The 26,840-nt window shown below is 37.7% G+C and overlaps 2 protein-coding genes across 15 annotated transcripts in view; both read left to right on the forward strand.

The window, feature by feature from the left end:
• The first annotated feature begins 977 nt into the window (after nt 1–977).
• On the forward strand, nt 978–16,116 carry LOC110839498 (terminal uridylyltransferase 4). Of its 6 annotated transcripts, none has more exons than XM_022083736.2 (17): nt 978–1,057; nt 1,989–2,459; nt 3,558–3,674; nt 3,809–3,986; nt 5,135–5,285; nt 5,531–5,717; nt 6,390–6,549; nt 7,255–7,446; nt 7,792–8,216; nt 8,616–8,766; nt 9,362–9,549; nt 9,970–10,188; nt 11,326–11,472; nt 11,808–11,885; nt 12,384–12,609; nt 13,123–13,214; nt 13,495–16,116. In XM_022083736.2, exons 2-17 carry the CDS (start codon nt 2,013–2,015, stop codon nt 14,248–14,250), a joined length of 3,714 nt encoding a protein of 1,237 aa, XP_021939428.2. In that variant the 5' UTR covers nt 978–1,057; nt 1,989–2,012; the 3' UTR covers nt 14,251–16,116. The 6 variants fall into 6 exon arrangements, with proteins under 6 accessions (XP_021939428.2, XP_021939426.2, XP_021939425.2 ...); XM_022083734.2 differs by having other exon boundaries at nt 985–1,065; XM_022083733.2 differs by having other exon boundaries at nt 994–1,078.
• Nucleotides 16,117–16,782: 666 nt separating this feature from the next.
• The window catches only part of LOC110839504 (uncharacterized), a 57,111-nt gene continuing 47,053 nt past the window's right edge, over nt 16,783–26,840 (forward strand). For 3 of the 9 annotated variants that reach the window (XM_087354324.1, XM_087354327.1, XM_087354328.1), the window contains exons 1-3: nt 18,889–19,349; nt 19,988–20,072; nt 21,176–21,232. In XM_087354324.1, the coding sequence (XP_087210450.1) occupies nt 19,293–19,349; nt 19,988–20,072; nt 21,176–21,232 (199 nt within the window). In that variant the 5' untranslated portion in view covers nt 18,889–19,292. Of the gene's footprint in view, nt 16,959–18,884; nt 19,350–19,987; nt 20,073–21,175; nt 21,233–24,789; nt 24,903–26,840 lie in introns of those variants that run through there. The other 6 variants (XM_087354326.1, XM_087354333.1, XM_087354325.1 and 3 more) reach the window with 6 other exon arrangements.

Raw genomic sequence — 26,840 nt, forward strand, 5'->3', positions numbered from 1 at the left:
ATGCTTTACTCCTTTACCTAAGAAACTAATTGTCATCTGTTTATTCGGCATTGTTGTGTTTCATTACTGTCGTCAACAATCCGCTTTGGTTATTGCAGAAAGAGCTGAGCTGTGAATCACTTGTAGAAGAATGCGTTGTGGAGTAGATAATATTGTGCTGTTAAAAACGTTTTAGAATATCACAAGTACTTATCTTATATAAGAATTATTAAGAAATCTGTGATACTGCCCTCCACTCTCCCCATTTTAGTTTTGATTAAAATGATCATTGCCAGTGGACATCGTGATGTCTTACAATTGAACAAAGTTTGAGGTAAGGGATAAAGGCGCATCGCACTTCACGCTACTTTTGCTTCATACTGTGTAGAGATAACAGGATGGATGACATTGCAGCTAAAAGAGTCCGTAATGCAGAATATATGAGACAGTACAGAAAACGTAAAAAAATATAAGTATAAAATAATGAACCTGAAGTTCACAAAAAAAATACCTAAAACTGTTAACTGCTAAGGGCGGAGTCCTGCGCAGGCACAGGACATCATCCCTTGCTAGGTATCACCATTTCTATGTATGGAACACATTGCTGGAAATTGTAAACAGAGCCTTAAAACTAAAACGGAAATTTGCTTACGCTAACGGTGGTTTTGTCGTGGCGGGAGCCTCGACTATTCAAACTAGGGTCTGATGGGAGGTTATCTCGTCAGGCAACTTGCCCAAAGGAATTTGATTGCTTGGTTCTCTGGGGTTTGAACCCAACGGGAGTGGGGTCGCTTCGGCTGAAGGGCTCTGGGACTTGGGGGGCAGGGATCACTTCAGTTGAAGGTCTCCGTGATCGGGGTAGCGGGCCGTACCCTTGCCCGTTTTGCACGGGTAATCTATATTTACAGATACAATAGAACTTCAAATACCTCCCACTTGAGCGCTCAGAATCAAACAGAAAGTTTTTATTGTCTGTGAACTAGTTGTTGTTAATTTCAGTGGTGTCGTGCACAGATTAACAACAACATAGTAAAATTGTGACGTGTATGTGAAGAGGTACTTCAGTGGACATTGAATGGTGGGGAGGTTGTAGAAAGCAGTAATGTATTTTCATAGAAAGATTTAAAGTAAATGCCATCGCTTTTTGTCGATAATTTTATCTGGGTTTGTGCAAAATGGCAATACGATTTTGGCTAGAGATGAGAGATCGGAAAGACTGTTCACATTAACTGGTGAAGTGACGGGATCAGTATTGTGTTTTTGTTGATAACAGATGAAAAAGGAAGAGATTAGTGATATAAATGGTAGGGGAATACCTGCACACAACATACCTGTTGACGTGCATATTGGGTTTATGCACGATATGAACTGTGCAGCCAAGGGTTCAGCTTGTAAAACGTAGAATACCATTAGAATTAGAAACATTAGATCCTCTCTAGTACTTCCCAATGATGTGAAACGTCTTAGTACGAAAATCAGTATTTAATACAAATATAAATGCATAGTTGCAGCGATGTCACTTTGTTTGAAACATTTCTCTGTTGTACACAAACAACGATGGTAATGTAAGAATGCAGAAGGAGGGGGGTGTGTTACATTTTTAAAAAAATATTTATTTATAGTGATCCTCTTGGAATGCCTGCCATAATTCTGATTGTTTTCTTGTGAATATAATACCATGTAAATTATCTTTATTAGGTTATGTGAAGGATACTATGTGCCACCATTACCAATAACTTTTCTTGAACTGCAATACAGGATCACTGACACAGTAATATCATTTACCTGGGTCATATTGGCAAAGGTTTGGGAAGGAATGGAGTAGTTAATTGATATTTGCTATGTGATTCATGGGGCTCACATGATGTGCCTGTAGAACTCATACGAAGCGATCACAGATTCTGTATCAGTCTTTATATAGCCATGAGTAATCAGTGTCAATTATAGTGTGTATAAAGTTTTTAGAGTGCTTTTTCAATTGCCCTGTATTAAAAATGTTTTCCCTCCAGAAATAAGACTCTGCTTGCATCAAGATGGCTGATGAAACACATAATGGTACCCAACCCAAGCTGAAGCCAGAGAAGACAACCGTGAGAGCTCATAATTTCAAAGGGGGGGATGCAAACCTTGCATCTGTGCCATGGAACATACAGAATACGGAAAGGAAGAAACACAATAAGCGGAATAAGAAAAAAAAAGCATCAGTAGTAACTGTTGATTTAGGAGCAGCTGTTCCACAGGAGGTTAAACAGTCCAAGTCAGCGTCAGAAAATCAGTCCAAGTCGACATCAGAAAATCAGTCCAAGTCGGCATCAGAAAATCGGTCCAAGTCGGCATCAGAAAATCAGTCCAAGTCAGCAGCAGAAAATCAGTCAAGGTCAACAACACAAAATGATGCACTGCCACCACCAGCAACTCCTGACTTGAATCCACAAGAGAAATATATGCTTGAGAAAAACTACGTAATTGTTCTGGACAAAGTAAGTCGTCTTCAGAATTTGAAGCAGTTTATGTCGAGACCCTTCCTCGCTGCAACCTGATTTTATCATCCCTTCCTTTTCACATGTCATTTTACAACATGAATATGGAAGGGTAGTCACTCCCACAGAAGTAACAACGCATACTACTGTAACAAGATGGCTTGGTTTGGTTCCCCTTTGCCGATTTGATGCAATTGCTTTGTAGTTCAAATACAGAATGACAGTCGAGTTTCAAGTGGAAATGCCAATAAGCCACTTCAGCGCATTGGGAGGGTGAACAGTACGGTTTCTCGACCAGAGAAGTAGGGGCGGAAGACGAGGACTACAGCTGGTTGAGCCATCTGATTTGATGTGGTTCGGCTCAGAGTAAATCTGTTATGGTTCTTGCACTTTATATGATTATGTTTACTTAGCTCTAGTAAAAAATAAATTAGAACAAGCTCAAATTTGGAAGCTCGTTTCCTCTAGTGTTAGACAATAATAATGGTTTATACGTGTTATGCTATGGAAAATGACAAATTGACACATTATCACACTTATTATTATTATTATTATTATTATATTATTTAGTGTTCTGTCTGACGACAGGTCCATATGAACAGGATCCTTCCATCCTTTTCTCGGACTGGGACCTGTTCATATACGTTCTTGGCAGATGATCCAGAAGTGGTTTGCCATTGCCTTCTTCTGTGTGTGAATGGAGTAATTGTTGGGATGCCACGGAGGAAAACTCCGTGTTGCCTAGACCACGGCCTTGCCCAACACAAGTTATAAATTTGGGCATGGCCGGGAATCGAACCCGAGACCCCGGGATTACAAGGCCAGCGTTCTAACCGCTAGACCACCATGGCTTTATCGCACTTAATATCAAGTAATTACTAGGAAGGAATTTTCTCTGCTATCATTTCTAGGCACATTCACAACTAAATTTGTAAAAATGTGCCTATCGGCTTTCCCTGTACCGGTTGGCCTGTTTGTTCATCAGTCCACATGATGCAATTCAAGAACAGGTTAACACTCGAGTGAAATTCTTTCTGTTGTTGCTTGGCTTTGCACTTTCAGGTAGAATAACTGTTTCTTCTTTTTTTCTTTCTTTAGAAATCTGCAAAAAGTCCTAAAGCACCGTTCCATTGCAAGTTATGCAAGTATCACTGTGACAACGTGGCTGTCGTAAAAAAACACATCATCAGTAAACATCATTGCAAAGCAATGGAGGTAATTAATTGCCCCTGTTTCCTGGGCAATTTTCAAGAGTATCCATACGACAACTCGGAGCAGTCGTAACTATAAAAATTTATATTTTGGCGTTTAAAAAATCAACATAATTGTGATATAAAAAATAATTTCAGGGAGAAGCTGAGAGGGTTACGATGCTAAACTTGCCTCCACCGACTCCAGAACAGCTGCAGTATCTTGATAGGATTCTTAAGGAAGAAGTTGGACTGCATGGTCTAAGCGACGGCGATATACTTGCTCGGCGGAATATCGCAACCGTTCTTTCAAACTCTATTGCAGAGGCAATGCCTGGTACGTATCGTGAGGTGAAGTAAAAATAAGGACCTCTCTGTTGAATCATCTTCTTCTATGGCTCTCCGGTCCATGGCCTCCTAAGTTCTCCTCTTCCATTCGGTCCTATCCTCCGCTTCTCTGTTAGGTCCGTCTGTCCGAGGCTTTGATTGAGGTTTCGAAACATTTTCTTTTTTATGGTGCAAGGTTCTTAGCCTTGCGACCGACCAACCCCCAACCTGGAGGACCCTCTGCTGAATGAGAACACACATGATATTTCCTACTGCGCTCTGGAACTAGAAATGATGTGTGATGGCCCCGCAATTTTGCATCCACATTTATCCTTACAGAACAGTGAGTTTATTATGATTCTCATCGTAAAAGCAATTTCCTGTTAAAATCATAGTTTTTCTTCTCAAGGATTAATATATTTTCTAATGACAAATGATCCGTACAGCCACATATGCGAGCAGCTGATGGGTTAAGTATGTTAAGATTGTAATCTCTTAACCCTACTACTGTGACGTAGTTAAGAGAAGTGACAAATGCTGACAGTCGAAGGTACCACAGTACCATTCGTGTGCGTTCGGTTGTGTCGGGTAAAATAATTTCGGAGCCGTTACTTAAAATCTTTTACTCCACTGTAACAAAATTATGCATAAGTCCTGAATTTGCCTTAATAAAGAGAATATTATGGTATATATCTCACATTTCATTTGGCTGGGTCGGTACCTACCACATTTTTGTTGGGTCAAAATAAGTTATGGCCTTTCTGTTTCCTTGCCATTATGACACGGGTTTTTACATTCCATACTGTAATTTTTTTTTGTACCGTCGGGTCGGAGCCGACCCCTGGTGACATTATGAGCAAGTTGCCTCCGATAGGGACCTGTTCATATGTTTCCTCGGCATATGATCCAGAAGTGGTTTGCCGTTGCCTTCTTCCGTGTGTAAATGATGATGAAAATGGAGTAATTTTTGGGATGTCACAGAGAAACTGGGGAAGCCCCGGAGGAAAACTCCGTGATGCCTGGACCACGGCCTCGCCCAACACAAGTTATAAATCCGGCCACTACCAGGAATCGAACCCGGGACCCCAGGATTACAAGCCCAGCGTTCTGACCGATAGGACATGATAAATTAAATTTTAATGATGCCCTGTGTTTCAGGCTTCACAGTAAGGTTATATGGCTCGTCAGCTTCAGGATTTGGACTAAAGAAATCAGATGTGAACTTGGAATTGTGTGTTCCTCCTGAAAAAAGCCCTTCTAAAGGATTGACAGATGCAAGTAATATCATTGCCATCCAGGCGTATTACAGGTATGCATTGGATGTAACATTCATACATGTAAGATTTGAGGTTTCCACAGCGTTGAGTATGAAGATTTCTGTCTTCTGGGTTGCTCTACATTATTTCGGAGAAATATTCATATTGTGTCATCATTGTATAAATGCAAGAAAAACCTTGATACAAAAAAGGCATTGCACCTACATATTCATTACAGAATGCACTGCATTTTTATTGGTTTTGAACCACATATTTTCAACTCATTTTTAATTCCCAGGAATGTTGAACGTGACTTTACCGCAAAAATTCCAGCTGTACAATTCATTGACATTGGTACAAACCTGCCTTGTACTCTGATTCTCTGCAATAATCATTCATACAAGGTAGCCGAGCTTTTTTCAAAATATGCATCAATAGATGAACGTGTTCAAGCGCTGGGAGTAGCATTCCGTCTCTGGGCTCAGGTAAGCGGTTACACATTTATTAATATCACGTTTTGAAATTTTATGTTTCCACGGCAGTGAAGACGTCAAGCGTCAACTGCTGTATGGATGCCTACTACCTGCATGTCCACATCTAGTTTTAACCCAGTAGATCGACATTTGTATGTGAAATCTTGGGAAGACAAGATTCAAAATGTCATCTCTGGAGGACATTAAAATTTCACTGGTGTTCTTTACACTGCACACGTGTGATGACATGAGTTGGGCAGTCGAGGGAATAAAAAATGTAATGTTTTATTCAATATTATTTGCCGCAAGGGAAGTGTGTTAAGCAGTTATTAACTGTTGTATCAACACATCAGTTAATAACTGCTTAATATGGCCTCAAAATTTCATCGATTTCATTCTAAATGGCGTGAGTTTGGAAGGATGGGAGGAGGAACAGTTGTGGCCCTTAGAAAGGAATTGTCTCAGAATTTGCTTAGATCAGGAAGAGCCTGAGAAATATCAGTCAGGATACCTTGTTTCCTTGACAGGATTTGAACCAGGAATCTTTAAAATATCGAACACGATTGTGAGACACTGCACTGAAAAGTTCACTGATATAAATTATGTCCAATTTCTTTTATGTTTGTTTGTTATATATGTACTGGTATAAGTGTGTGGATGGCTGCAAAATTGTTGTTCCTACAGCGCTGCAGGCTCGATAGTGCCGAAGCTGGCATGTGGCCACCGTACGTGTTCCCGCTGTTGCTCATATACTTCCTTCAACAACTTAGAGACCCAGTTTTACCAGTATTACACGAACTTGTAGACACCGCAGATGTTGAGAATGCATCTGATATCTATTTAGGTAAGAATTTATTCATAATATTTATTTCATAAATATATTTTAATTTTTATTTATTTATTTATTTGTTTTGGTTAATATTGTTTGTATAGTGGGACAGCTTTACTTTACTTTACTTTTATGTAACATCATCCATGTCAGTTGTTTAAACTTGTATAGATATGTGTTATTATGCAGGTAACAAAATGAATGTCCAAGTTATTGATGCCATTAAGCTAAAAAGTTTAGCTATTTTTCAATTTTGTTACCATATTTCAAAAAAAAAAATTCTTTATGGCGTATTTCTGTATTTGGGACTTTTCAAATCATGATCTCACACACATTTGTATACGAACACCAAATTTAGAGTGTATATAGTAATGCAGTCCTTGTCGTGGTGGTGGGGCTTGAGTACCTCAGTGACCCCAAGAGCTACTGGTAGGGCCTCCCTAGCCAGATTGGTCGAGGGGGAGAGGTCAGACTAAGACAGGTACCCTGCTCCTCCAGGTTGGGGGTTGGTCGCAAGGCTAACAACCTTGCATCGTAAAAAGGAAGATGTTTCGAAAACTCAATCAAAGCCTCGGACAGACGGACCTAACAGAGAACCGAATGGAAGAGGAGAATTGAGGAGGCCATGGACCAAATACGGACCGGAGAGCCATAGAAGAAGAAGAAGAAATGTCCCCACCTCATTTTAGCTTTGTGTAATTAATTTGTTGTTGATTTCAGATCCCGGAAACCTTGAACAAAAATGGAAGTCTGTGAATACTATGTCTTTGGGTGAGCTGTGGCTGGAAATGTTTCGGTTTTATGCGTTGGACTTCGACATCTCTGGAAGGATCATTTGCGTACAACAGTCGAGCCCTCTGCTACGAAGTGGCAACATGAAGACTTGGGCTGGAAAGAAAATTGCAGTAAGAGGTTTGTGCTCCATCTTCTTAGGTATAAGAAATTATCCTCTTTACTTTCATGCGGGCCTGCGCATTTTCCGTTTTACCGTAAATAAGGTAACATATGCGTGTAAGAGCCAAAGCCAAAAATGATTGCTTCCCTGTATCTAATTCTATGGTCTGAGAATCCTTGGAGGACTTCCTCCATTTTCATTCAACGGCATGTTGTTCTGGATCTCTCAGTATAGCTATCTTATTGTAGTTAATAAGAAATGGGTACATGGCAAGTGATTTGAATTTGAAATTGTAAATATGTTCATCTATTTTAAGTGTTTTCTGTTTCAAACAGTTTACTCGTAGCGGTATTTTATTTCAGATCCTTTCCTGCCTAAACGGAATGTGACGCGAAGCATGTCGGCACCAGTGAGCTTTACGTACTGCATAAGTTGTTTCCGAAACACGTACAAGTACTTCGGAATTCTTCGTACGAAAGACGGGCCCATTTTTGATTTGATATCTGTGGACGTACCGAAAGAATTGTCACCGAATAAAGAAACTGCTGCTGCAGATAAGGTTATCGTGAACAAGAATGACAGTCATCAAAGTTTCAGCAAAAATGATGGTACCGTCATGACTGTGTCTGAGCTGGAAGAGAAACTTAAGAATGCCTCACTCGGAAACTATAAAAGTGGAGACAGTTTGGTGTCAGTTTCACTTCAAAAAGCACAGGAGATATTTTCTTCTTTCAACAGCGCATATCTGCATTATGAGTTTCTTGACGAGAACTTTGTTGGAAATCAGGTGCTCATTACTTTACATAATTATTAGTCTGAGGTGTATGTAAACATCATTATTTAATATTTTAAAAAGAAAATTATTTTTGTTAAAATATTTGACGTTTAATCTCACGCAACTTTGTGGCGTTGATCGAACCATATCAACTAACGCGCTAGATTAAAGTACGTACATCTGTCACCCTTTTTCAGCGTTTTGCGAAGGAGAACATACTTGCCTATATGTAATACCTGTATTTTTTAACTGAAATAAGCGTAATTATGGCATATGAACCTCAAATTTGGTGTGAAAATATTAAATCATTTTGCCGTCAGCGTGAATATTTTGTTTCGGTTTTAATTGCCGTGTACTTTGCGAAATATGTTTGTTTACAAATTAATGGTCATTTGTGGAAACCATTTTCAGAAATACCCAGACATTTGCAGTTTATGCCAGAAGGAAGGTCATAGCAAAGATCAGTGCAAGGAAGAGCAACTACTTCACTTTGATACAACCTTACCACCATTGGAAGAGTGTTATAGACAAGCGCTGGATGAGTTATGTGCACAGATACTAGGTGAGAAATAAGATTTCTTTGCGTTGATGCCACTGTCAAGAAATTTCAAAGGAGCGAGGATTTTAGTTTCAATTTCTTCTACAGACGTCAAGAATTCTGGGAAATTCTAATGTAATTAACGTTGTAGATGTTATGTCGTAAGACCCAAAATCCCTTAACAACTTTACCACGGCAACATTAAAATTATCAATGAACAAACACTTGTCAGTGGTACTTTTCATTGATTAAAGTTATTATACAACTGCTGTTCTTTATTTGACAAAAAAAAATGTTTATTTACCTCTTAAGAAAATTGTGGTGGGGTCCACAGTGGCCGCTCGGTCTGAGGCGTGGGTCTTGTGCCGCCGTTGTTCAACAAAATGGCGGTCATACTGAATATGTGTATCAATAAATTTTGCATCAGAAGTTGTAGACTTTGCAACATTTGATGCTTAAATTAATTATTTTTGTAACATTGTTATGTGTCGGTATTTTATGTATCAACTTTAAACTTTCCATTTGAAGTGATATCAACCAGGAGGTAGCACAGAGTTAAAAGTCCCTTCGTCATATGTAAAGATATAATTAAATTAAGTCAAAACTATTTATTGTTCAGCAAAGTGGGCAATAACGTCAGAGGAATTGGAGATAAGGAAGAGAATCGCCTCGGACATAAAAGAATATATTTTGCAGTATTATCCAACTGCAAAACTGGACCTCTTTGGCTCTTCTTGCAATGGTTTTGGATTAGTGAAGTCTGACATTGACATCTGTCTTACCTTCACAGACAGTGAAACTGGCAAGGTAGGATTTATTTCATTTAGTCTGTATCATAACGTACTTACCTTGTTTACCCAACTATAAGGTGTCATTATTCCTTAATTTTTGTATAAAAATAGAGGGCTCTCATATGTTTAAAAATGGGGAATATATTAAAAGATAACACGTGATTAATGGTTTCTGTGAAGATTGACTTAGACCCATAACACTCTCGTTGCCAGTTTCTCCGGTTCACTTATGTTTCAAGAAATTGCAAAAGATGATACATACACTGTCTGAAATAGACAGAAGATCTGTGTGCTCAGAATACATTCCGAGAGAACAAAGCACTAGTTAACAAACAAACTTTGATTCTTGAGTGAAAATGTTAAGCTATAGATAGGAACCTGAGAATAGCTGATAACTAATAATCCAGACCTGGTGTATGTTTTTGTTCTCGACTAGGAACATGACTTTGTGAAGGTAATAGAGGACCTGCAAGATAAACTAAAGAAATTTGGTGTGTTGAGCAACTTGGTTCCTATCACAACAGCCAAAGTGCCAATCTTGAAGTTTCACCACGCGCAGTCTAAGCTGGAGGGAGATATAAGCATCTACAACATTCTAGGACAGCAGAACACAAAGTTGCTGAGAACATACGCAGAAATTGATCCTCGTTTCAAGGTACGTATTCAGTACAATCATTTGTTTCCAAAATTCGTCGTCAAATTGATTTTTGTATTGTTTATTTTTTTATGTATATATATATATATATATATATATATATATATATAGAGAGAGAGAGAGAGATGGTTATCCCTGCTATACATTTGTTAATTTTAATGGTTTAAGGCCAAATGTTTGATTCATAATTCTGTATATCTATGAGACTATATGACATCATAAGCCGGAAGACCACAATCCAAGTATTTTGTTTTTTCTTTATTTTCCTTGAGGGTGTCATTTTTGTTGACAGTAATCGATGTGTATGTTTAGTTGTTGTTCCTTGGCTTTACAACCCATTTGTGGGCTTTCGCTATTCGGAGGTTTCCTAGTCTTCGAAGTGTGCATTTGTGAGTAGTGAGTGACTGGCCCACTGACACTGCACAATTTCTACTCGATCCTGATTTGACTGCCAGAGCCATCTAGTAGTGAATCAGGAGAGACTTGGGTGAGAAATGGCCACTGAATTTGGCCTATGAAACATCTCGTTCATGCTTGCAAGTTTCTTTTACATGCCGTAAATCCGTGACATGGGACTGCCGGCATTACTTCCCCTCCAAAGGAAATTGTGCTATGGATTTTTGTATGTTTAGTTAATGACCTTAATTATAACTACCCATGTATTGAGCAAGTCCTGCGCTGTAGCCGCGCGGTCTGAGGCATCATGCTTCGGACCGGTGATACGGAATGCGGGCTGGTTCGAGTCTCGGTGGGGAAAGAAATTTCTCATGAGATTTTCTACCGGTGTATGTGACCGGTTCCAACCCAGCATTGTGAGATAATTGGGGAGCTACAGTGGGTAGCGTAATCCGGTTGTGGAAACTAGCAATAGCTGGGGGTTCGTCGTGCTGACCACACATCATCCTATATCTGGTTGGATGATCGTTCACCTCTGCTTAGGCATGTGAACGTGAGGCCAGCAGTCAAGCTAGTCAGCCTTGGCTCTCAGAGGGCTGTTGCGCCACGGATTATTTATATGTTGAGCATATATATATATATATATATATATATATATTTGAGAAAAAAGTGTGAATTGTATAACAAGGTAATATGGTGAAAAGTGTTGAGTGACTCTAATTGTTAAATGTTTTGTTTCAGATGCTTGGCTACATGCTAAAGAGATTTGCGAAAGTTTGTGACATGTGTGATGCGTCACGGGGTAGTCTGTCTTCGTATGCTTACATCTTAATGGTGATATATTTTCTTCAGCAATGCTATCCTCCTGTATTACCAGTATTGCAAGAGGTGGGGATATTTTATTTCACTAAATATAAACCTAACCTAACCTTAGAGCCATAGGTTATGCAGTAATGCCCAGTGACCACAGTCCCAAGATAAGAAGCATCAAATTTTTGAAAATAAAACATTTGTCTCTTTATAAATAAGAACAATGTGTAATGCAGAAAGAGCCTTGCATCGCTGGCCGTATTGGATTGTGGCAAGCCTAGCGGATTCTACGTTATTGGCTGTTGGTTCACTGGCCAGAGAGTGGTTGAGGCAGTTTTTTTTACTGAATGTCGGTGAGATTGTGTTATTTTAAAATAGTTTTAAGAAGTTCTATGATTTTTTTTTTTTTCCAGCTATCAGAAACTAAGCCGAAACCACAGAGATTAGTAGACGACTGTGACACGTACTTCTATGACAACTTGACAAATTTGGTAAGTTCAAATGTCGGTTTATGATTAGTCATCATTATTATGTTCCAGTGGTTCCTCACTCCTATATTAAAAATTTGAAATTGGGACATGAGATTCATGTTTATTTTTGTGGTTTTGTATAAAATACGTGATGAATTTGGGATTTTAAATTTTCTAAGATCTTTTGTGAAAAAATATCAGTGTTTTATATTTCAGTCGCAATATAGAAAGATATTTTTCACGGGTTAATCCATTAATATACTTACAGCTAACAATGGCAGTTGCTGCTTGGTGCCAGCATCTGTTCGTATCATCTTAGCTAGCCATATAATTGTTTTTATCTTCCCAAATACTTTGTGAACTTGGAGAGTGTTTCAAAAAAAACATGTGGTTTGATGTATGTACAAAAATTCAATTTTTCCTTTTTATATACTGAGCTTGATTGATATGTAGCAGTATGTTTACTTTCATATTCCTCTAAAATGCATGAAGATATGAGATTATTTCATTGTCTTGTAGAAGAAACTGTGGCCTGAATATGGACAGAATATTAGCTCTGTGGGTGAGCTGTGGATTCAGTTGCTGCGTTTCTACAGTGCAGAGTTTGATTTTGGAACCTATGTTATTTCAATAAGACAGAAGGAACGTCTTCCTCGCTTTGAGAAACTGTGGACATCAAAGTGTATGGCCATTGAAGATCCCTTTGACCTGAGTCACAACTTGGGAATAGGTCTTTCACGAAACAGTAAGTACTTTGCTAGAGATCACAAAAGTGCTGAGGTGTTCTAAGATTTAAATCCTTGAATTTATTTAATATGTTTTATTTTTTCTTAAAAACATTGTTATATAGGACATCCATTGAGATGGTTTGCTATGTGTTTGGCGATTTTCCCTTCTCACACACACACGCATTACACGCAATGTTTATAACAGATATCTCTTGTATCCACCGCTGTATTAAGAACAGAATGGGGTGTATCCATTTATAAATGAACAGGGAAGTCCCTTTGACACAAAAGCGATTCATGGTGATTGGATGGTGGCAGGGATAGCATAAGGGTATTTGGTGCCTTACATGAACCTTTAGCCTTGCCGCACCCTCCCCCTGATGAAGGCATAATGTACCACTAAAACATTATTCTGTATAAGAAACAGATTTTTTACAGAGGATGGTGATTAAACTCGTGATGCCTGAAATTAAAGGTTTTATGTAGTATCCAGTCTCTTCTGCCTGAAGCTTGAATGTGTTTATTTACAGTGCATGTCTACATCGTAAAGTCATTCAGGAAAGGATATGTACACTTTGGGACATCTCCAGCAGACGTTGCTCTGATGACAAAAAGTCCTGAGGTAAGAAACTCTTTGTGTCCTTTGTAACCTATCGTCTTTCAGTTCATGTGACATGGCTTCAGTTTCCCTCTGTTTTTCCCAATTTGTCAAAACTGTAATTATGTTGGTTATTTGGTTAATTAAGCCTTCGTGGTGACTAAGTGTAAATAAATAAAATAAACCAAGAGAAGTGCAATAAGTTTTTAAGGTTTGTTCTTGTGTAAACTGATATTAGTAGGAGTTGAGTATGTCGTCCAAGAATTTGTCACATCCGCAGAACAAAATAACTTGTTTGTTGCAGGAATACTACTTCAAATCAGAGAAGCTAACAAGTGGTAATCCACCAAATGACAGAGGTTGCCGTATATGTAAGAAAATTGGTCATCTTTGCAAAGATTGTCCGCAGAAAAGACAGGGTCGACAGAAGAGAACTGGACACAGGATAGCAGGTGGAGTTGGAAGAAGGCACCCCGAGTCCTCGCCGGTAAACGGTCCAGGTAAAATGTGGAATTTCAACCCCATGAACGCTTCTCCGAGAGGCTACAATCCTCCATATGGGCTACCTCATGGCCCCATGCATGGTGCTCATTATGGTCGAGGAATGTTTCACAGCACCAGGGAGCTGCCACCATACCGAGGGGGCTACAATCCTGTACGTGGCAATTTTAGAGCCCAGGATCCATCTGGCATGAGATATGGCATGCCTCATGCTTCTCCACCTTTTAAACCTCATACCTCCTCTTTGGATATGAGTAGAAAAATAGGTGCATCGGGTCTGCCCCCATTTGGAAGAGTTCGAGGGAGTGTGGGACCAGTATTTGGTAATGAACAAATTAGTCTGATTGACAGAAAACTTCCTGTAGGTTCACATGTTGAATTGAGAACTGACCAGGGTTTACAAGAATGTTATAAAGTGGCACATCGTTTGGGTCTGATTAAAAACAAAAATCTGAGTAGAGATTTAAATCACTTGAAGCCCAAAGGAGAGATTCGTCATGTGCCAAACTTGGCAAATGACATTGTTGTAATGGATTTTTTTCCACACAGTCAGAGGTAAATTCAGTATGATGAATATAAAATTTTGGCTTGAGCTAAAATTGCATGCGCTGGAAATATTTACGGTGGTGAACATAGCAATGGTAGATTTGTCAATACTATGTGTACTACTGAACCATCAGAAGGAGGTTTATGGTAAATTTTAATTTGGCACCTTATAATCTGGAATTTTGTGCAAAGTGACAGCACCTGAAACGGCTGCGGATTTTTAAAATATGATGGACCATTTTTTATCCAGTCAAAACTTTAGTAGTGATTACATTAACTGCTCTACTTTTAACATTTATGTGTCTTTCTAAAACCTTTTACTAGCCCCATCCCACCTTCTCACATTTTTAAATAGGAACACATGCCTTTTACTTTGTATGTGTGATTTGTGTAATTGATGTAGATTTGTAACATGCCCCTTTAATGGACATGATTGTACATTAGTGAATAATTGCCAATTATGGTAAGGAGTGATCACTTTTTTTAGACACCTCATAGGCATAGATCTCAATCAGTAGTATACTGTTTATTGAGTTTGAGGTCCTTTGTTCCGTGCCATAGTTCGTATGACACATTTTTCACAACCAAAAACTCTACATGTCAAAAAAATTTCTTTTAAGATATTCTTATAATTATAGTTTGTAAGTGGAATTTTATTTGCCTACATACTTCTGTCTCTTGATTACATTTTATGTACTGACAGCTATTGAATGATACTTTTTATAAATGTTACTTCATTGATTTTTTTAAATTAAGTAGTATCAAAAACACTATTTTTATGTTATTTGTGTTTTTTGTAGGTATAAATACAAAACTGTTCCTGGAAACCATTTGGTTCCCAGACAATTCTATATAAAAGGACACAGATTTTATAGTGTGTAATAAAATGTATAGCACAGCACTTATTTGTAATACTGTTTTCTATGATTATGTCTGTCTGTCTAGAAAAGCACATCAGACCAGCCTTAGACTACCATGCTGGTTGATATATAGACATGCATTATTCAATTAGTACAACTTCCTGAGAAATATCAGTGCATTCATCTTTTTATTTGTGTCGTAGATGAATTCCTGGAAAACACCATATGAATGAGCAGCTAATTTTCCAGATTGAGGTTAGGGATGTATGAGCCAAACCAATCCAGAGAATTTAACTCCTAGGTGATTAACAGTTGCAGACATTTATTCATATAAGATGTGTATACTTCTTCTTCCTCCTCTTCCTCGGTCCTACAGCCCAGGGTGGGCTTTGGCCTCCCTGGGTTTTGTAACAATATTATTTTCCCAGGGTGGAGTTGTTTGCCCCATGCCCAACCCCCAACCTCAAGGTCCAGAATATCACTCTTACTCTGGCGCATGTCCTTCGACCTGTACGGCTTGGGTGACCCTACCAGGAGCTGAGGTTCCCTGCCGGCATAGCCCTAATTATCATTTGCACATGCAAGCCTTCTCATCTGGCAAAATTTGCTTTCAACAAAGTGGTGATACCTTCAGGAGGAAAACATCTATACACTTTTGTGTAATGTTATGTTAATGTTTTAAAAAAGTGTTTTTATATTAAAAATTCAATGTTAAATTCTCCGTTGCCTACCGTACTGGCCTGTTACTAAACGTGTTAAAAACTAAAACGTAAATTACAAATTACGGAGTGTTGACTTTCAGAATTGCAGAAATATGTGAGAATTTGTTTGCTTAAGTAAAGTGAAGTGGATCATATTGAAATTAAACTTATACATATTCTGTATTATGATAAGTGTCTTCATTTCATCAATTTTTATTTCTTTATTCATCTTGTTATTTATTAACATGTATGCATAAGAAATTGTATTTGTACAAATATTATTTTTGGAACGAAATTAAAATCTGATTTTAAACTTCACAGTGATTTGTTATTCATAATTATCCTTCCTCTGGTGATAGTACCATGTAGAAGTTATCATACTGCCAACATTGCAGAGGATCATACTACTTCCCATCCTGATGATGGAGACAGTATGGCTCTCTAAAGATATATTTACATTTCTGTGTGTTTTACAAGGTTAAGAGTGGCATTTTTTGGCCTTGCCATTCAATACTATGAAAAATAGATTAATTTTTCACTGTGCGTTGATTGTATCATTAAAACTAGCATTTTATGGTAATTCTACCAGAACTGAATGACCTACTGTCAGATTCAGAGTTCCTCCAAATTCTATTAAAGTCAAGCAGCAACTGACTTTATCAGACATAAAGAGTTTCTGTATTACAGTCAAGCAGCAAGTGATCTATTGTGGTCCAGTGTCAGGGACAAAGAACAAGTGAAGGTAAGAACACATTCATTTCTCTGACACTAGATGAAAGTTAGCTCCAGTACAAATTGTATGAAAGGGTCGATGGACTCCAGCGCCAGTGTGGGCATTGTGATAAATCATCCCATGCTCTGAATAGAAATGAAACCAATCATCCAATATCATTATTAGATAAATGCTCACCGATACGAGCTTCTTTGCGGGTTTCGTCTACCTACCTTGACGAGTATATAATTTTCTCTGGCATTGTATTGGAAATACGGTTGGCGACATTGTCATTCAATCAATACCGCCAATTTAAAATGGTTTCGTATTTCTAGTGATGGAGTTACTAAAAACTGTTAGTATACGAGTTTATTTACTGGGGGTGTTTGAATGGTGATTAAATATGTGAAAGTGCATCCATTGTGCGTATGGCCAAGTTTAGTTATCGGTGAGTAAATTAAGAATTCTGTGTTTTGTAGGTTATGTTGTTTGGGAACTGCTGAAGAAGACAAACTAAGTTATAATAGTAGCCGTCACCAAATTGTACGCATCAAGGTAACAGAAAATTCGTACAACGTTTCAACACGAGCAATAAAGATGAAGACAGCTCACATCTCGCAGCGTAGCTGTGCTATTGATTTATGCTGCACGGTAACGGGGCTGAAGACTTTCCGTGGTCTTGAAGCATGCAATTTGGTGACAGGTGCAGATATGTGTATATTCTTTAATAATCCTGACACAAAGCAAAGGAATTTTATTGTGCATTTTTCACTAGAGATAAGGACTTGATTCAAAATTACATTATGATGTAGGCTATGCCTTGGATTTTCTATTTTGTTTGAAATTTGAATGGGAAGGAAAACATTATCATACAAAAAGAAGATTGGTAAGATGATAAATAACAATAGATATCTTTTTATAATTTGCAACATGTTGAATTTTAATTTAACTATAGGTTCAGTTATTCAGCCAACACCCAGTAGCACATTTATGTCATATTAGTAGGGAAATAATGTCAGTGATTTACTATGAATTTGGCACAGGCCTACCCATGAAATTTGTAAAGTTAAATACAATATGTTTAAACAAAAGATATATTAATGCCAGTACAGATGAACATTTGTGTGATACATTTCCTATTCACAATAATCTGGAAGCAAGAGATTCTTTGTCACTATTACTTTCATTTTTGCTTTTGAATATCTCTTGGAAGGAGGGATTGAAATTGAATGGGGCAAGTAGAATTTTAATCTGTGTCTAGTCAGTCAAACTTGTTAAAATGAATGCCACAATACTGAGTAGTAGCGAGAACTGTAATTTTGAAATGCATAGTAAAACTATCATAAGATCTAGTGCAAGTAGAGTTTGGCAGTGGAAATAACCCTAAGAGTACTGTCACTTCCTTATTCGAGAGAGGTGAGCGATGGATTCTGCAAAGTTTGAATGCAGCATTCTTACCCTCACTTCAGGTTTTTTATCTGTTGGTCATATAGTAGACTGAGAGTGTTTGATAACTGCGCTCTGAGGACTCATATGTCTCAGGATGTGTCCAGTGGCACGCACTTGTGTACATGGTAATGAACCTTCAGGTTTTATAAGAAATAAGGAATTTCTTAACTGGCTGAGCAGCTGTGACCTTGTCAATGATTCCGCTCCATGGTGTTTGTTAGTTACTCTATTATTCCCATTTAATTGGATGTCAAAAACATTTATTTTTTATCTCTTGTCACACATAAGTATAGCTGTACCATAGCTCAGGTGGTTAGGTGCTGTTATTTCTCTGTGAAGACATGGGTTCAGTCCTCTGTGACTTCAGATGAGATTGTAGCGGATGAAGTGGCATTGGATTTGGTTTATCTTCGCTTCAGGTGTCCACTCTTAATGCCAATTTCACCATGTTGCTCCATACTCATCAGTCATGACATCACAGTGGGGAAGAGAAAATTCACTACTTGTGGGTTATCGGGACACATCGCTTTAAAAATATGTTAGGTTAGGTTAGGTTAGGTTAATGTGTGTGGATAAATGACATATACTTGAAAGTTATTATATTTTATTTCAATAAATGACAACTAACCTAACATAACCTAACATATTTTTAAAGCGATGTGTCCCGATAACCTAAAAGTACCGAAAATTCCAGCTGAGAAATTAAACATCATCGTCTGTCTAGTCACGATACTCTAGCCCCTTTATCTGTCTGTATAATAGACGAGTGTTAGTTATGTGGTGATCATTTTATGTAAATCACTGTGAGACTACAGGCTGTATAAAAACATAAGTTTATCTCAAACATAAGATTTATTAATTCACTCTTGTCTATTTACAGTATATTCTTATTAACAAACATTAGTATCTATCTTGAGCCAGCCGAATCCAATCGCTTGTTCTTGTGCCCGTAATCCTAACAGCAAATGAGTGGAGATGTAAGAAAGATGAACAGGGAATAAGAAAGAGTAGATAAGAAGTTGGTACGACGTGTTCAGATTTTAGCGAAACGTAATTCATTAAGTTGTCCATAAGACGTGAGCTCGGGTGAAAGGAGCGGGGGTAGAAGAAGGAAAGATGGAAGTTTGGCGCAACGCAACGCGACTGAACTTCAACGCAGACCGACCTTATCGATTGGTGGCAGTGTGGCGGGGTGCGTCGGTCAGTGTGCCTGCTTGATTATAGTCGGTGTACTTTCTATTCACTTCTAATTTTTTTTTACAACAGAACTATAAACAATTTTTTTTATCTTCTGTGGCCTTTAGTTGTGTTGATCAAATACGCAGAATTTCTCATGATTGGTTCATTTTGGAACTTGTGCAGAACGTGTCCTTCAATGCCAGTTGATAAGGTAAGAGAACTCTGCAGTGCGTTACAGGAAGTATTCTGCGCCTGCCACTTCGATTTCTTTGACGCCTGCCATTTGAAATATATTTTAACTTAAATGTGTAAATTCTTCTGCATTACGTCCTTTAAAAAAAGAATTAAAATAATATGGGTACATTTTATCTGAAAATAATACGTAGTTCGTGGGATCCGGGTTACATTCTTCAGACTTACTTTCAAACTGTAAAGTATTCGGCACAAATTCTGATGTTTCAATTGATGATATGTAAATTATAATGTGGTAATTCCACCGCCGTGAAAATCTCAGATCGTACTGACATATGTTTTGGTTGTATGTTTAGTTTTTAATACTCGCTGTTGGAGAAAAAACAGGCCTATAGGCTGTTGGAACTGAAGTTTGTCGAAAAAAAAAAGTTTTGTCCATAATTTAAGTTGTTGTTTTTTTTAGGAAATTTATACCTGGTGTAGCCTATTTTAAAACCTTTCCCCGCCGATCCTAAAGTATTTTATCAGTTAATTTTAAAATACGAATTTAAACGTTTGAATTGTTTGACAAGACGTGAAGGTACAGACTGCTTACTTGTGTTAACATCAGTCTCGAATTTGATAATGGTTTCTTCTTTTGTGTGTGTGTGGTTGCAGCTTCACTCGGAGTACAGGAGCACGTACAGATGGCACGAATACATGGGCCAGGAAGTTGTCCGTAGACCCCCGCAACCCTCCACAGGTCGGTCCATCAAAGTGTCAGCTCATACCTTTTATTAAATCTTCGTTAATTCCAGCGCTGTCGGTCAAAACAGAATTCATTTTTAGCATTTTTCTCTCTAACCACATCCGATTGACAGTAAAGTACATGACGGCTGTCAAATGCAGCAGTTTTATTTTTTTTATTTCGAATTATATGAGAGGATGATCGTATTAGGTCAAATTGAGAGTATCTGGGGACCTGCTACGTATTTGACCGTACGCTCCTGGAATTCGCCTGGACGGTCAGAGGGTCGAACAGGGGAACTCCCGATTTTAATCGTACATTATCACTTCAGAAAGTTGAATTATGGTAACTATTCTAAAGACGGTGGTTGAGTTTTTGTCTGGGGGTTGCGTGATTTTAGGCTAAGTGGACGTTTCTGGAAGATCTATCTCATATTTGTAAATCATTGATCAATGATCATTTACCTATAAATCATCACCCGAATAAATTAATTTTCGAAGAATGGTATGAGAAATTTATAGAATTCGCTGATCATCTTTGTGTTTAAACCTTCATTAAATAATTTGATACATCGTAAAGATCAGTGACGGAAGAGGTCTATGACCTTTGACATCGAGGTTTTCTGTCCCCAGGTTAATGTCAGAACGTACGAGAGAATAGGTTTTGGCCCCGTGTAGAATTGTAGGTAGATGCTAACTTTTCGGAAAAACATCGTCTCCATTTTCAGTGCTGAAGATGGGAATTAGTATGTTTCTCCTAAACGATGCCATCTACACGGCCTCAAAACCCCCAAAAAATGAACATTATCACAAGTGTGACAAATGTTGGCGTGTTTTAGGGCAAAAAAAAAAAATCTGTGAACCATCCAGAAACCTAGAGGCGTTAGTCATCTCAATTTCTTTGAAATTGGTAATTTTTTTCGGTAATTGCAAGTCAACTCGTTGAAGTTTTTGGTTAAAAAAAAGGTATTTTCTCGGGATTTAATAAGTGATTTAGACGAAAATTAAACTGTTTTGTTATGAGCTTTGCCCCAATATGTTGTGGTTACATTTAAAGGCCAATATACCGTGTATTAATATCTGCGGGATGCGGTTTGATACATTTTTTTTACGTTGTAGGTGGCAATCCTTCGAAACTTCAAACCGCGAAGTCTGTAGAGGACGAAAGTCATCCAGGTAAGTGCTTACTTCCAAAGAACACAGCAAGAGTTTGACGTCTAAGTCGCCCGATCAAACTTTCGTATAAAAATGTTTCATACCAGAATAACTCTCCTCTGAAGATGGCTTGTCTTCTGGGTTTTAGCTTCGTATTGTCTGGTAAAAGTTTCAGAGGTCCTTGCTGCTTCCATCTTCAGGGCGATTATCGCGTCGGTAAACTTCTACCAGACAATACGAAGCTACAACCCAGAAGACAGCCATCTTCAGACTCACCGCTATGAAAACCTCAAATCTTACGCTGTTTTCTGTTTATAGCATCGCTTAAACACTTTATGCATTATATACAGGGTGATTCTAAAAGGACTTTACAACTTTGAAAGTGTATAGAGATTTAATCAGAAAGCTTACAGAATCGGTTGAGGTGTCATTTTGTAGCAAAACAAATGTAGTATAATCTTTTAGTTTGCATTCATACTGTTGTATTTCTTGTATTTATAAATCTAAAAATGAAAGATTTAATTTAGTTAGATGTTACATCTCGTTTTATGTTCCTTCTCGTTACGAAGACGAAAATAAGATACGTAATTTACTTAGATGTCTGTATAATGTTTTCTTACATTGAAAGATGAGCTGGTCATTTCAGATTACTGAATTGAAAACATTTATTTTTAGGCTCTTTATCAACCTTCAGAGCTCCCAAGAAAGTAGTATAATATATATTCCAGTACTTTACGAAAAAACGTGTCTAGATTTTGTAAATTCTTATCTGGATATGACAGTTTTAACGACCACCTTAACGTAAGAGAATAAATGACTTTTTCAGATCATTAGGCTGATTTCGTTGATTCCTGCTTCGAGATTTACTAACGCGGCCATTAAATGAATCTGACACCAGCAATAACCCTTTATTCTATTGTTCCTAATGGTGTAGACTCTGTCTTGAATTTTGGCTTCATTCCACCTCATTAATTTTTCTGTCACTGCGTTGTGAATAGATTCTCGAAAGGGTTTTGTGGGTCCCCACTTAAGTCTGTGACGTATTCAGTATTTAATCAACCACCTCGTACTTGTTTCTTCTACGAAAAAAGTGAAATAGACTAATTTCTTTTCGATAAATTATCAGTTTATTTCGCAATCCTCATGAACTGTCAATTTGTATGTGTTTATATATCGTATGATTTTTATTGTAGAATGAAAATATTTGTGATAAGGTTTAAAAGCTTTTTAAAGAGTATATTAACATTCAGGAGAAGTTATTAAACCCACTTAATGAAAAGGTGAGAGTATTAATTGCAGAAATTTTGCAGTTACGTGATTCAAAATTCATGTGTACGCACTTCAAATTTTCTGGGGGCGATTAGCGGCGTCAAATTTGAGACCTGATGTCTCTCCACCATCAGGGTCGATGGACTGCATTGCATTGCCTCATGCTTAATGGTCCCCCAGAAGAGCCAGAGGGAGTTTTATTCGCAGTAAATTTCCGCACATAGCCATTTTAAGTTGCATCAGACCATATGATCCTTCTGCAATGCGGTATTCTTTTGTGAACAAAAGATTTTTAATTTCCTGTAAGAGTTTGCTTTATTTTTTTATCATTAAATGGCGGTGTGACTGTTCAATTTATTCATCGTCAGCTCTTTCAAAATTCACTCTTTCCACTTCATTTCGCAAAGAAAGCACTTCACAGTACTTACCGTGTGCTAAAACAGAGGTATGAACTGTCTGCTTATAAGCCAACCCTCACATCAGGGCTTCGACCCCGACTCCTTCATAAAAGCTCAATATCCATTAATTAGGGTAAACCTAGTAAAATTGTAAATGGCACCTTAAGAGATTTCATCATCGCCACTTGAATCATCGTCATCCTACTTTTTAGACTTATAACCTATATTTAAATATATTCTAATGTTTATTGCAAAAATCGATTGATTTGTAGACAGTTTTTAATCTTAAGTTACCGGAGCCAAAGTTTCAAAGCATTTTTCCCACACCACGTGGCTCAACGCGTCGTTGAATCTCCCCTAAGCGTCAGGCCGCCTGTGGCACACGCGGTATAGAAATTGTTCCTAAGATTTTATATCGAAGTCGGAGTCGATACATTTCTATCGACTCCAACTCCACCTAAAATAGCTTCTGTCTCCGATTTCGACTCCACAGCCTTGTCTCACAGTGAGTAAAATAATTAGCTTCGAGGGCTGCTCTGAGGTTTCGAATCTATCAGAAACAATATCTTATTGAGTCGATAAGTAAATACTACGACCAAAATTTGGTTTTGGGGGTTATTGTCAACACCTGCAGAAAATTTGAGGTTAATGTAGACTACTAGATTTGTTCACTGTTCTTCATTACAAGATAAAAGCAAAATAAGATAAGTTTGAAGAGACTGGTTACAATTTCTTACGACATTTTTCTTTTGAATAAATTCCAAATTTCAATTTCCTGATATTAAATTTGTCGTTATTAGTACACTATACTTATTTTTAGATGAGTCGAATGTTTAATCTATTATCGATTATCGAATATGAAACGATATCGATTATCGAATATGAAACGATATCGATATAACGTGACAATAAAAATGCCAACCCGTAATGTAACGTTGCGACCCGCAGTGGACACCAGCAAAATCCGTTAGAGAGGTTGGGGGAATCGATCAATAGAAGACCTCGAAGAGCGACGTATAGGGAAGGAGACGGTCATTAACCCTAAAGAGGAAGATTTGTACTTATTACTTCAAAATGTGAGTAGGTGTGGATCTGTGGAGTCTCTCAATGTCTATGGAGTGGATTTCACAGATTTTTTCAAAGATAACATTTTTACGAATGTCATTGCATAGACGTGTTTTGTTTAGTGCGTCATAAAATATTCCGGACGTTCTAGACATGAATGAAATGTGTTTTAATACCGTGTGGATATTTCTGTTACGATTACACGCAATTGAAATTAATTCCGTGTTTATCTTCTCCAGTATAGACCGAAATTAAATACATGTTCCATATTATTTCCAAGGCCTTTACAGCTCACTATGTTATGCCTTGGCCTGTTACAGAATTACCATCTTTAAAATCTTTTTTACATGTTCTTTATACGATTTAGCGTAAGCGAAGAATGCATTATGGGTCTGTCCACGTCTGTCTCTTACGTCATCATCATATTGTCTCAAAAAAGACCTTGGTCATCATTATTTCCTTTGTTATTCCTTTTATAATTTGTCTGTTCCAAATAGTATACCTTTCCACTCTCGATAGACATGCAAGGAACCTTTGGACTGCACATCATCCCGTTACAAGGCACAACACATTAGAACGTGAATATACGTATCGATACCTCGAAGGGGATTGGAAACCACGACCTAGTGTTCCAGCGGTCAACTACTCAACTATTACTGTGTTCGGTCATCAACACGAGGAAGGTCATACCGTTTAGACGCTCAGTTGATACCAATTTGGAGACTAGAAGCGAGGCCGAGCGAAAAAATTTAACATGGACACAAATTAATATTGTTAGGGTGGTGATATGTAAAGTGTTCTTGACAGTAATGACGTAAAGTCTCCCCCCTCCCTCCCTCCTTGCAGTGGGTGGTTCTGTTTGCGTCTGCGCAGTTCGCACCGTCGCGCCTCTACGTTGAGTCGAGGTCTGGATCTCATCTGCAGAGGAACCCGTTAAGTTCACTCACCTTGATTTTCAGGTAACTTCTGTAACATCACTTAAAGCTGTTTCCTCTGAAGAGACTTAAAAAGTGTTTTCTCACGTTTTGGGTTGGGTATTTTATTTAGTTTTAATTTTATATTATTGCCACTAGACGTGTGGAAACTATTTTATGATTTTGATTAATGACCAAAATTAATTCTCAAACTCTTTTTTTGAGACTTGAGAGACGGAAAAGTCTCGAGATTATTGCCCTCACCTTTGAAGGACTGACTGCTGTGCTGTTAGGGTCCAGTGTAGTCAGTTAATTTATAGTTTATAACAAATAAATTAGTTTATAAATATACCAATATGAAATATATTATTTGAAGAAAAAAATATCAGAAGGATTTGTCGTTAAGGAATCTTCAGAAATGCAGTTAAAGTTTTTGTAAAAATACTGACATTAGTGTTTTGCGAACTTATATGTAAAATATTGGAATCTTCATTCTAATGTTGTACATTATATATATATATATATAGTTTATTTTAAATTATAATTTTTATCGTGCGCGTTATATTACCACCTGGTTCATTTCTAAAATGTCTGACAGAACGGTTGTAACTCCATGTTGGGGTTTCCAGGCCCTCGTGTGGGTGACCGCGAGGGTGTGATTCGGGAGGTAATTTTTAGTAATAAATGTTGGCACTATTTCAAACCGTTGCGGAGCTATGTCAGTTTGAAAGTGCGCTCATGGAATAAAAACATTTGAATTTAATGATACATTTTATGAGATAAGTAAAGTGAGGTTAAGTCCGGAGATCTTGGTGGCCAGGGTTTTGGACCACTACGACTAATCCAACAATTCTCGTTTCTTGACCAAAATGGTGTTTCGCCCCGTTGTGCTGAAGGGAGATCCCAGGCCTTGTCTCCAGAGGCACCTACACCTTTAAATGTGCAATTAAGTCATTAACAACTGTCATAAGAGGTAACTGAGAATCAGTAGTGGCAACATCTTAAAATATTACAATCACCAGTGTTGCCATCTATCGAAATATACCAAAGTAGTAATTTTTTGTTTGCGTATTTTTAAACGTTGGTAGCTCTCTTGGGTAGCCTGTTTCAAATTTCTTTAGACTGGTCTACAATTTCTCACTTTACTTTGCTTCTGAAGATGATAGAGTTGCGTCATATTGTGAAAATATATATTTAATTAATTAATCTTGTCCGTCTGATCACAATTTAAAATTTAAAATTAAGATAATTAAAATACCATGTGATGCTCCTATCGAAACATTCGATTTACATTTTATAACATCTCTTTCTCACTACATGTTTCGGTTCTTAGATGAACCATCTTCAGGTGCTTCTGAAGTTGGTAGTGTTTTAAAGAAGTTCAGTCATTTTTTTTACAATTATCCGTACATTAATATTGTAAAATTAATAACCAATTACGGGTCCTTTAAAATCTCAAAGCTGATCGCTTATTTCCTTATTACTGATTCAGAGTTATTGGGGGGGAAAACAATATTTTCAAAGATCTGCAGATTACGTTAGTATCCTTTTTTATGTCGAAGTCTGACACACGGATTAAATGCACTACCAGCAGTAATGGGATGTTCATTGACCTTGAAGATACTTATTAAGGCACATGACGAAATCCAGCAAGAACTGAAGTGTGCTTTTAGACTGTTTGTTTATTCTGACCCGTTCCGCGAGTATCCGCTGTCAAAGTTTGGAAGTTTCTCAAAATGGCGCGTAAATTGTTATTTCGGACGTTTCCAGTCGTCTAAATTATAAAATTATAAAACTACAATTTTTTTTAAGCTGGGTTCTACTCCCGTATTGAGGTAGCAGGAAGCAGAATCCACCTTCCGAAACGTCGTGGGTTTCTTTTTAATTTATTCGATGGACAGAGAGTTGTATTTGAGATACTTTATATGTAATGTAGTTGAGGATTGAATATGGCGATGAATGTTCTAAGTTCATTTGGAAGGA

The sequence above is a fragment of the Zootermopsis nevadensis genome, unplaced genomic scaffold (assembly GCF_977971745.1).
Source record: "Zootermopsis nevadensis isolate Lab colony 2312 unplaced genomic scaffold, Znev_1.0 Znev_ptg000023l, whole genome shotgun sequence".
NCBI lineage: Eukaryota > Metazoa > Arthropoda > Insecta > Blattodea > Termopsidae > Zootermopsis > Zootermopsis nevadensis.

Bases quoted from the DNA above. Each gene is read 5' to 3' on its own strand.
- LOC110839498 (XM_022083736.2), top strand. From the start codon at position 2,013: ATGGCTGATGAAACACATAATGGTACCCAACCCAAGCTGAAGCCAGAG. The intron at 8,767-9,361 runs GTGAGAAATAAG...TTTATTGTTCAG, and splicing joins GTTATGTGCACAGATACTAG to CAAAGTGGGCAATAACGTCA. The intron at 11,886-12,383 runs GTAAGTTCAAAT...ATTGTCTTGTAG, and splicing joins ATGACAACTTGACAAATTTG to AAGAAACTGTGGCCTGAATA.